The sequence below is a fragment of the Centruroides sculpturatus genome, unplaced genomic scaffold, assembly GCF_000671375.1.
Source record: "Centruroides sculpturatus isolate CEXI.00-Female unplaced genomic scaffold, Cexi_2.0 scaffold49, whole genome shotgun sequence".
NCBI lineage: Eukaryota > Metazoa > Arthropoda > Arachnida > Scorpiones > Buthidae > Centruroides > Centruroides sculpturatus.
Genome location: NW_019384317.1, coordinates 415,703 through 428,397, shown reverse-complemented (window position 1 = coordinate 428,397; position 12,695 = coordinate 415,703). Strand labels below are relative to the sequence as shown.

The following is a 12,695-nucleotide window of genomic DNA, read 5'->3' as shown; positions in this document are numbered from 1 at the left end:
TTGTGTGTGCTGTGATTTTATTTTTTAACTAAAACAGGAACTATTATGAATGAAAGTTTCTTATATCTAAAGTTTGCTATATTATACTATATGAAACAAATATTTTTGAACATTCAGGCCTTCAGGAGAGTTATGAAACAGGCATGCTTTATAATATTTTACAACAAATTTCTGATTTGCATCAGAAAATTAAAGTAAAAAAAATTAAATGCTGCTGTATACAGTATTCTTAAAAAGAAACAAATTAATTTATATAAATAAATGCTGCTAATATAAAGCTGCATAAAAACTTTTATCATTTTATAGCCATAACCTATTATTAAATCATATAACAATTACAAAAATAAAAGAATGATAAAATATATTATTAATATATTTATTATTTGATATCATTAGTTAAAGTACATATAAAATGGAAAAGAAGCATTGTTAATTAACAAACTTGATGTGAAAATAACACAAACAAAAATATCTGGAATTTTTTTAATATTAAATTTTCTTAACTGTTTATATTTTTTGAGATTTTTGCATTTCTGGTTTTGCATTATTCTAAGAATAATAGGAATAAATTCTGAAAACTCTAGTAATTTTGTTGTCTTGTTTGTATGTAAAATGATATTTATTAAAGAAATTTATTAATACTTTTAATTGATTCATTCTTTTCTTTATTTACTATTATTTTGTTGCTTTTATTTACAAATTATATCAAAAAATAATCACTTTTATATATATCATCTGTTAATGAGTTTGATAAAAAAAAAAATGCATCAAAGTTGTTTTCTTGAATCAACAGCTGTTTCTGAAATATTCCTTCTACAGTTCTATAAATGCTTATATAAAAGTTTTTGCTCTTAAAATGGATTAATTTTTTATTTTCTTTCTTTTTTGGTGATGATGATGTGAAATTGTTTAATATACAGTGTGTTCAAAAAGTTATTATACAGGGAGAAATTTGTAATGACATTAAATTTAATAGTACATATTGCACACTGGACCTGTATGTTGTGTGCAATACCATACAGTCAACTGGTACCAAATAATCAAGTTACAAGTCTCATATGCAGGTCTGATCAGAGGATGGTGTGAACAGTACAACCACCCATAATCCTTCATGATCCAACTCTTGCAAAATTTTAAAATTAATCATTTCATTATTCACTAATTTAACTAATTTCCATTGATCTATTTAACAGATGGTATGTTTACCATTAAAATATTTTTTGTTGTTTGAAACTGATTTATTATTATTATTATGTGTTAAGTTTAGTGGGTTATACTCGGTACACACTGGTGGCAGTGTACTATGCTGGACCAGAGTCAAGGCATAGCAACCAAAACAAAACTAAAATTAAATGTGTGTGTCAGTGTCAGTGTCTGTATTAAGGAATTTCCTAACAATATGGCATGTATTCAATATAGTGGCCTTCTGTAGTGTGATGTATGTATTTCTACTCAATTCTAATGTTCCCAGGCTTTTGTGTAGCATGTGTGGTATCACACCTGTACAGGAGAGAACAACAGGTACAATAAGCACCCTATCCATCCTCCACAGATGCCTTATTTCCTGGGCGAGTTCTGTGTACTTGCTAATTTTTTCAGTGCATGTGTTTTGTACATTGTGAGTGTTTGGAATGGCTATGTCTATAATGTATGTGATTTTATTGTGTTTGTCAATGAGTGTGATGTCTGGTCTGTTGTGGTAAATTGTTTTATCTGTGATTATGGCTCTGTCGTAGTACATTTTGTGCGTGTTGTTTTCCAATACTGTCTGTGGAATATACTTGTAGTATGGTTCGTGAATGTCTACCAGTTTGTGTTTCTTTGCAAGCTCTTGGTGTATTATATTTGCTACTTGATTGTGTCTATGTAAATAATCTGTCTGTGCAAAGAGCTTGCACCCAGAAGTGATGTGTTGTATAGTTTCTGGCATGATGTGACATTTTCTGCACGTGTCATTTGTGAGTGTTGTATCTTTGAGTATGTGTTTTCTGTAGTTTTTAGTATTTATGACCTGATCCTGTATGGCAATCATGAATCCTTCGTCTCCCCAAAGAGGCATCCCCGATCTAACCAGCTGTTTGACGCAGTTTTGTCAACAAAATCCTGGGCCAGGTCATAAGGATGCCTGCCATGGAGAGCCTTTTGAGCCCATGATTGCTTAATGTTGTCTATGCTTTTTATATGTTGTGTCATGTCTGTATGTTGTGAGTGTAAGTTTAATGGTGTGTTATTTGAGTCTGCTAGAGTTACTGCTTTATGTAACTGTGATGTTTCTTGTTTCTTGTAGAAAAACTCTCGCAGTGACTGTATTTGTTTGTAGTGAAGGTTAACTATGTCAATCAGGCCACGTCCGCCTTCTTTACGTGGAAGGGTTAATCTTTCTGTGGCGGATTTAGGATGATGTTGTTTATGCTTAGTAAGTGTTGTTCTTGTTTTCCTTTGGAGTTGCTCGAGATCTGTGTGAGTCCAATGTATAACTCCAAAAGAGTATGTGAGTACTGGGATGACATATGTGTTTATTGCTTTAACTGTGTGTTTTGCATTTAACTGTGTTCTAAGTATAGCATTTAACCTACTTTGGTATTCTTTAATTAATCGTTGCTTTATTTGTGTGTGTTCTGTTAGTTTGGCCTGTTGAAATCCTAAGTACTTGTAGAACTCGCCCTCTTCCATGGATTCAATAACCTCTCCATTTCCAAGTGCATTATTATTATTATTATTATTATTATTAAAAGGCACACGTGACTGATTTGCACCAGGCCCAGCTTTTCCTCGGGCTGGCCCTACTTATACGCAATACCATATATATAACTTTAATGTTATTACAAATTTCTCATTGCATAGTAACTTTTTTGATACTCTGTATCTGTATCAACTAAAACGATAAAAATTTAGAATGGAAAATTTGACTCTTAATTAGTATTGAAATTTTAGCAATTACAATTATCATAAATTTTTCTATTACTATTACTGTATCTATTAAACTGCTATAAAATATTTTCCAAAATGTTATCAAATTCATTTATAAGGAAACAAAAAATATTCCAATTAATTTTTATCAAATATTTCAATTGTATGAACTCTGAAATATTTGCTCTAAAAGTTTTTTGAAAACTAATATTGAACTCCTTTTTTATATGACAATATATTGAATAATATATTCTGTTCTTTTAATAATCAGGAAATGTTTGTTCTAACAATACAACAATTATGAATGTAAATTTTTTAGATTCATATATAAAAGTATCTTCAAAAAATTTCCACAACCTATAGAAAAAGTTTTCAAACATAATAGAAAAAAATGAAATGAAAATTCTTTAGTATTTTGTTGGCCTTCTTTGTCCTTAGTAACAGCTTTGATACAGCATGGCACTGATTTAACAAGTTCTGAGCAATAGTCATCATTAATTTCCTTCCAACTCTGCAACAAAGCGGTTTTCAATTTTTCCTTTGTTGTAGGTTGTTTTTCATCGATTAACATTTTCAGTTTAGCCCACAAATTTCAATAACATTTAAATAGGGTTGTTTGATGGCAAGGTAAAATTTAACACTTCTCCTTTTCAAAAATTCTTTTACGTTTTTCTTACAACTTGCATTATCATCCTGAAAAACATCTTCCTCATCCCCAAATTGATTTTCATCACATGAATCATGTGTTCAAAATGTCTTCATAGACTTTGCCATACAGTTTATTTTAGAATACACAGTTCGCACCTTGTCTTTTGCTAACATACAACTTCTTATCATAAGACCAACTGAGAATTTCTTCTTAAGCAAAAGGCATTCTTGTTGTAACTTTTAATCTGTTCTGCATCATACAAATTGCCCAGCATTGTCTCCACATCCAACACAGTCTGCTTTCATTTGAAAAAAAAACTTTCTCCTAATCATTAATGGTCCACATTTTGTAAAGGCTTGTTCATTCCATTCATTTTTTCATGTGTTGTTTCATCACAGATAGTTTTTTCACTTTACAAAATGTATAGCTCATTTCATTTAAACAGTTTCAAACTGTACAATTTCAAACATTTGCATGGTGAACTTTCTAATTAATATCTAATCCTTTTGATGTGGTTTTTCAATTTTCTAAGCAGATGCATCTTAACCTATCCAATGTTTAAATTCTTCTAAAAACAAAACAATTACAGCAAAATTCTTCTCTGTTGCCTGTCACAGGCAACAGAGAAGAATTTCACCATGTTGAATTTCTCTTGATGTTAAGCCTAACGAAAATTACATGATTTTTTTAAAAAAGTAATTGTGGCTATTTTATTGTCCAAAATTATTTTTTTATTGGGTTGTTTGGAAAGTAATTTCGTTTTTTCTCCTTGGGAAAAAAACACAATATTTTTATAATAAATAAATATTTTATTGAATTATATATCAACTATTTTGGTCAAATACCTGTTGTCATCGTTTCTAGCATGATTATGAATAGTAGCATGATTTCACATTCATAAAAGTTTTGATCGTTGCTTACAAAAACTGATCAAAGTGATTTTTGACATTGTCATTTCAAGTAAATGTCTTACAGTTAAAAAAAAATTGTATAGATTGGAACAAGTAATAATCTGAGTGTGCTCGATCTGGCAAATATGGTCGGTGCAATAGCATGTCCCATCTAAGTTATAATAACAGTTTCTGACGAGTTACCAAACTTGTGTGAAATTTGACATTATCGTGGTAAAACACTGTTTTGTTCAACAACATGTTTTGTTGATCAATTCTGGCCACCTTTTCTGTTTGATGATATTACTAAATTTGTTTACTCGATGGCAGTACACTTTCGAATCAATTGTTAAATTGTCTGGTAAAAGCTCCAAAAAAAAATTTCCTTAAAATCCCACCAAAGAGAGCATCTCTCTTTAAGAACATGTGAAACCCATATATCAAGCTTTGAAACGAAACCAATTTGTTTCAAGTAATCATAAACAGTTCAGTTTGACAAATTTAATCTCTTAATGATTTCAGGCGTTGTTATTTGGCAGTTTTCTTCAATCAGTGCCTTTATTTTGTTTTTATTGGCTTCATCTGGCCATCCAGAATGTGGTGCATCTTCAATATTGAAATTGCCAGAATGAAATTTTGTAAACCAGTTTTGGCACTGTCGTTCTGTCAATACATCTTCTCCATACACGTCACACAATTTTTTTCTTGCTTGAATAGTATTCTTACCTTTTTGATAATAAAAGAGCAAAATATGCCGAAAATGCTGCTTTCGCTCTTCCATATTTGGAGACACAAAAAATAAACAATTGCACAAAATATAACAAAATTTTTTGCAAATAAGTCTTAAAATGCTTGCTGTCAAAATATATAATGATAATATGGTTTAGAATTAAAATGGTGGGAAAAATACGACTAATCTGTCTAGTGGTAAAAAAACAAAATTACTTTCCGAACAACTCAATATTTTTCACAAACAAAATAGATATACTAATAAATATAAAAACAAAAAAAATTATATTTTGGAAGTTAGTTTTAATATAAAAATTATATCAACAAGTGACATCTAGTTCCAAAAACGTACCAATACTGTAATGAGATATCTCAGGTCAATCAGTCGAGGTCAGAGGTCATGACCTTGAGATATGTTGGGGGATTAACACGGGATAGATTAATGTGCAACCTTGATTCTTGTTCGTTGCTTTTGGTTGGCCAATTCTCTTCAATATTTTTACTTTCAGATTTTTCATATTTTTTCCATGTGTAATTTATTATTGAAACAGCACAATCAAACTATTGAGAAACTTCTCTCTCAGTTTTTCCTTTGAAAATCAAAGTCACAATTTGTTTTCTCATTGTACTTTTTAATAGGACCCATTTTAAAGCAATGTAAAATGATAATGGAAATAGATACATGCACTACTTTCAGACAACTAATTTGAATAAACCAATGTGATTATCATTACAGAGAATGTTTTAACACATTTATTTCTAATTTGTTTGAAAACTTTTTTGCAAGATGTAAATGTTCAAAAGTTTTTTGAGACTAGGATTTGGACAAGATTTTCTTTTTTTATATTCCAAATTATTTTTCCAGGGTGATTTTGCATAATAAAAACTCTTATCATTAGAAATAAATTCCAGGATTTTTATTACTCTAAGATTTGTTAACAAATAAAAAAATTTGCATACAAAAGTCTAAATATCAGAATTCTGTAATATATCCAGTTTTGAATCCTTTTTAAAACATTGTAATAGTTTAATTATATAAAAATAATTTTTTATAAGAAAATATTAATTGAAAAACTTTAAGCAACACACAACCATTTTCAAAGCATTTTAATTTTATACATTTATTCAATTTTAATAAACAAACTTTTGCTATATTTCACTAATAAAATTTATTCACATTAATAAATGTTATGAATTAAGTATTTTTATATTATAATTTGTTGGATTTGTTTTCAAAATAATTTTTAAAAATGTTTTTTAATTTAGGTACTTTTCAGTATTAGTAAATATGGAAATGTCTTTACATTCAATGGAAGTTGTGAATAGGTTGACAACAGTAAGTATTAATGATATTTTTATTAATTAAATTTATAATTGAGTTAATAAAAGTAAAATTTATTAATTTTATTTATATTAACTTAATTATTAGATATTAATTAGTATATGAATAAAATTTATACACTAAAAGTTTAAGCTGATATCCAATAATCCAGAATTGTCAATAATGACCTTTCATGTTCCAGTATTTCACAAATCAGAATTTGTTTGGCCACATGATGCACTAAGGGTCCCATATGGAAATCAAAGCAAATGCAAGGGCCCATCCATCTCAATCTCATGGATTGAGAGAAAGTACTCATTTGTTAACAGTATCTCTTTATGTGTTTGGTCATGCTTTCACTGTGCTTTCCTGTGCCTATTATGTACATCACAATTGCCACACAAATTGGTGGAAACATTTTGGTAATTTATGTATACAGTAGAGTTCTGCTAGTCCAAACTAATTGGGACTGAGCCCTGTTCAGATTAGCCAAATAATTGAAATAATGCAGAAGTAAGCAGTAAAACAGGTCTGGTTTATATAGATCAAACAACACCAATGACATCAGTGCCCACCCTTTATTTCATCTGACTTGTACTAATAGAGGGTGCAAACAGTTAACAAAAACAAGTTTTGTAATTTTGAAATTGCAACCTGCCTTCATTATTTACGTTAAAATTATTTTAACTGTAAAAAACTTTGTTGTTAATATACAGTCTAGGATTCCAATCAGTTGACTGATGCTATTGTGTGAGTTAGCACACCTAATTGTGGATGTTGAATCTACTCTTCGCTCCACAATATTTTAGTTTAGTTTAGATGCTACAATGGCCATGAAACAGAAACACACAACGTGTACATTGAAAGATAAGCTGGACAAGAGTGAAAGTGCAACAAAATTGGCAGTAAAATTTGGAGTGGGCAAGGCCACAATAACTGACTGGAAAAAACTGCACAAAGATCAAGCAGTTTTGTGCTTCTACTTCAGAAAAATCAGTTGAAAGTTGACACATAGCAAGACCCACAACATTTGACAAGCTTGATGAAGCCTTATTCACGTGGTTTGCTCATGAAAGAGATAGGGAAACACCCCTAAGTGGACCTCTTTGTTAGAGAAAATTTCCTCTCCAACAACAGAAACATGTTCAGATTAGTGGTGTTCAGACTAACAGGACTCTACTGTGCTTTTTAATTATAGGAAAGAAAGATTTTAATCTGAAAATCTCAAGAATATGTTATTTCCCCAATTGTAAGATGCACTATTTTAACCTATTTTTACTTGTCAAAGAAGAGATTCTTCGTAGAATCAATGACATTTCACATTCACGGCCCAAAATAACAATTAATAGTTATTGCAGACATGTGATGCATTTTGTATTATTAATGTTTTTGGCCAAATTGATCAGCATTCACATCATTTTAAATGAGATTTTCTGGTAATGGGGGTTTAAACTAAACTTCTTGTTAATGTTTAAAATATATTCAAGAGAACTAATAGATTATGATGCAGCATTAAAATGAATAGTTATTTAAGTTAATTCTGCATCAGAACATGGAAATAAAATTGCTAAACATTATCTATTTTATTGTATTGTTTTTCTAACTTGTTACTTAAGAAAACTGAGTAAAATGGATTATTTAAAAATTATTTTCTTTTACAGAAAAATTTTAAAAATGCTGTTTTTTTATAATATATTTCAGCACATATTAATATTTAATATTCATATATTTATAATTACTAATAGTGAAATATTGTAAATTAATATATAATTATTAATCTTATAAAATATATTAATAAAAATACAGGAAAAAATATGAAAATTAAATATCAATTAAATCTTTTTAGGCTGTTGATCTACCTACAGAATTTGTACATTTATATATATCTAATTGTATTTCAACATGTGAAACTATCAAAGATCGTTACATGCAAAATCGTTTAGTACGATTAGTTTGTGTTTTTCTACAATCACTAATTCGTAATAAAATTATAAATGTTCAGGTTTGTATTGCTGCTTTCTTCTATATAAATAATGTAAATAAGTTTAAAATATATTATTTTAATACAACAATTTTTAATTAAACTTTATCATTTTTATTATACTATTTAAGTAAAAATATTTTTGTAATGTTTTTTAATGAAAAATTTTTCGTATTTAAAATTATTTTGAATACAAGTTAATAATCTGGAAACTGGTTTATGGACAGTCATTTATGCAGTCTATGTAACAACCTGTTTCTGAAAATACCGATTTTTCTCCATTGACTTCAATGAAAACATTCAGCGATTAAACAGTCAACTGATATGGTCAGAAATCAGCAATTCATTACATATTTTAAGTTATACAATAATTTAATGGTTAATTAATATAAAGAGAAAATTTAAAAGATTTCTAAAATATTGAAAGACTATGGATAATTCAGCATGTCAAGGAAACAAAAACAATTACAACCAGAAGTTCTTATTTCAGACATATAAAAATTTACTGTTAAATTTTAATGTATAATAGCAAGTTTTTTATTGATTTAAAATGCTATATAATTAAATAATAAATTTAATTAATTTTTTAAAATATCAACATGAAAAAAATCTGTTTTTGATTATTAACATATATCTCTCCCACACAATTTTTGTAGAAATTTATTGCTGCATTGTTTATGAACTTGAAAAATATTCAAACGTGTTTAAAATAATAATTAAATTTAATTAAAATATAAAATTTGATTTATGAATTAATAGAAAATGTGAATTTTGTGAAATTTGCTAGAATGACTATTTCAGTTTTAATTGAAATGCATGTAAATTCTTATAAGCTGATTTACTTTATATTTATTTACTCATGGAATGTATATATCAAGATATTAATGAAAATATAACAGAAATTTTAAAATGTACTTTTGTAAAACTAAAAAAATGATGTTAAATTTACTGAAATACATTTTTTATGAAAATAATTTTATATATTATTTTAGGATTTGTTTATTGAAGTTCAAGCATTTTGTATAGAATTTAGTCGAATTCGCGAAGCAGCAGCTTTATTTCGTTTGCTAAAACAGTTGGATAATAGTGATCAAGCAGTCACGCAAACTCAAACTCCTACACCATCTGGAGGAAAATAAAAATTATACCATATATAATAAGATTTAAACATGTAAGTCTATTTTTAATAATTGAAAATAACTAACATTTAGACCTGGTTAATATATTTACTTATGATTATTAAAATTAAAAGAAAATATCTCCTTATCAAAGAGAGAAAATAATAATTTAATTCTTTGTGTATGTATACATTTTCCATATGTAAGCACACTGAAGCTAACTATTCAACTACTTGATTCATGTAGTTTCCTATGTAAAATTTAAATAGTTGTAACAAACTGCATGTATTTCTTATGAGAGTAAATAGCTTTTAACCAGTTTTCTAAATCATTTTTGATGTCTTAAAGCACCTTTTTATTATTTTTATTTTACAGTGAAGAATTTATTTTTCTAACTTTTATATAAATATATTTTTTTTCAATTAATAAATAGCATTTGTTATGAAACATGTATTACTTATTTTATATAAAAGTTTTGTAATTAAAAAGTTAGAACTTTTCTACATATTTATTTGAATAATATAAAAATTGATTTCTAATAAGTTGTTTCATTATTGAAATTTAAACAAATCTCTTGTAAGTTATGTAGATGTTTTTCAGTTATTGCAGTTTGTTAATGGGTTTCTTGATTTACTGCTATTTTTGCTATCTTAAGGAAATTTTGAAACAGCTAGTAAAGCTGAAATTTTTAATAATAAATAAATTAAATAAATACAGTAAGACCCCACTTAACGCTGATTTGATATAACGTGGTCTGCTCGAAACCTAAGAAAAGCTCAAACTTTACACTGATTTAAATTATCCCAGCATTTCATTGATTCTTATATAATATGATTATTTGCAAACACAAACCAATCAGGAAAAGGTGGCAGAAAGATGTACTTTCTTTAAATCTATGTTTGGTGCAATTTTGGAAAAAATATAACATCATAGTTTCTGGATACAAATTCACTGAGTCAGCGTTAATAAAGTTCCTTTAGTATTAACACAAGCACTTTTGACGAGTGTATAACTGTCATCTTCGGATGAAATGAACAAATTTTAACGAAACGAACATGCAGAATGTTCCAAAGGAACAGAATATTTAAATTCAAACCAGATGTCCAAAAATTCCGTTAAGAATGTGCAAATAGTTTTTGATATGTTCGAATCTTTAAATGGATGCGCCACTACCTACATCTTTAAATCATGCATGCGCCACTACCATTGTAAAAATCTTTGATTTTTACAATGGTAGTGGCGCATGCATGGAAATGCTACCACGTTGGCGATACGATGTTAGGCGCATTTCGTTCTTTAGACGTCGATACAAGGCAATCCACACCCCGGATAGATCGAGGGTGGGAACATTGCACGCTTCTGTAGTAGCCGTGAGAAGCGCTTCCCAGATGAACACAAGCCTTCGATTGTTGAAGAATTTAATTATTGCTGTTCTGGGCCATAATGGGTTGTAGACTTGCTTGAGAACTTTTTTAGCTAGCTCTGTAGAACATCTTCCTTTGGCTACATCATCCTGATGCTCAGCAAGGCAGGAGGCAAGCATTCTTGTTGTTGCTCCTATGTATCTTGTAATAGCTCCCGTTGCCAGATTTTCTAGGTGTATTGCATAAACCCCATTTTTCTAAAAGCCTGTCTCGATTGTTGCAGATATATCTGCGTAGGTTTGGTAGGGGGTTATGGGCAGTATGAAATTATACTGCTGAAATGGATTTATGCATGGCAAATATGAACATGTGCTCCATAAGGTAAGAGTCCCTATACCCATGTACCACGCTGTACAGGAAGGAAAAAGCATCCGTGATCCAGTCATCATTGCCGTATCTTGGATCAACCTCTACACGCATCAGCCATGTATTACCTTATGGAGCACATGTTCATATTTGCCATGCAGTATAATTTCGGCAGTATAATTTCATACTGCCCATAACCCCCTACCAAACCTATGCAGATGTATCTGCAACAATCGGGACAGGTTAACCATTTTAGAAAAGTCAGGGGTTTACGCAATATACCTAGAAAATCCAGCAACGGGAGCTATTACAAGATACATAGGAGCAACAACAAGAATGCTCACCTCCCGCCTTGCTGAGCATCAGGACAATGTAGCCAAAGGAAGATGTTCTAGCTAAAAAGTTCTCGAGCAAGTCTACAACCCGTTTATGGCCCAGAATGGTAATAATTAAATGCTGCAACAATCAAAGGCTTGTATTCATCTGGGAAGCGCTTCTCACGGCTACTACAGAAGCGTGCAATGTTCCCACCCTCGATCTAACTGGGGTGTGGATTGCCTTGTATCCACGTCTAAAAAACAAAACACGACTAATATCATATCGCCAATGCAATAGCATTTCCATGCATGTGCCACTACCATCGTAAAAATTTAAAGATTCGAACATATCAAAAATCATTTAAATATTTAATAAATTTTAAATATTTAAATAAACAATGAAACATGATATATTTTAACTATTTAAGTAATAGTAACATTTTTGTCATCATTTATTATTATTATATTTCAGTTATGCTTGATTTGATTTTAGTGAATAGCAAGTAAATTTATTAGAAAATACTTGAACTTTTATAATATGTCATTAAGATTAATAGTGAAAATAAAAAAGCATGAGGAATTTATTAAAAAGTTAAGTTTGATGTATTAAATATAGATTAGTAGAGATCTGCTGTTAGTTTTATAATTAAAATTTATTTTGAAAAATATAATAATTTTTTTTTTTTTTCTTTTCAGAATATCATTTGTCTGCCATGAATTAACATCATAAGTTAATCAATTATTTTAAAGTTCATTTGTGATTTTATACCTTGTTTTACAATTTAATTTTAACAAATTCTCTATTGCATAGAATTACAGAAATTTTTTTGAAAATCTAAAATTGTTCATAAGCTTATGAACTTTATTTTTAAACTGTATAACAGTAATACTTGATTCATAGTTTAAAAAATTATTTATCAATAAGAATAACTTTTAATAAAATTTGAAATAAAATTTACATTAAATACATAGGTAATTTTATGAAATATAGCGAGGAATTTATTATCCTGACTTATATTACAACAAGTTAATTTTTTCATGAAGCATGCA

At 28.9% G+C, this 12,695-nt stretch overlaps 1 protein-coding gene across 1 annotated transcript in view; it reads left to right on the top strand.

Annotated features, from left to right (window-relative positions):
* Positions 1-12,483, top strand: part of LOC111623918 (CCR4-NOT transcription complex subunit 11-like) — a 43,036-nt gene extending 30,553 nt beyond the window's left edge. The window contains exons 11-14 of the mRNA XM_023366652.1: positions 6,445-6,514; positions 8,346-8,501; positions 9,473-9,651; positions 12,342-12,483. Coding sequence (XP_023222420.1) covers positions 6,445-6,514; positions 8,346-8,501; positions 9,473-9,619 — 373 coding nt within the window. The 3' untranslated portion in view covers positions 9,620-9,651; positions 12,342-12,483. The remainder of the gene's footprint in view (positions 1-6,444; positions 6,515-8,345; positions 8,502-9,472; positions 9,652-12,341) is intronic.
* The last annotated feature ends 212 nt before the right edge of the window (positions 12,484-12,695 follow it).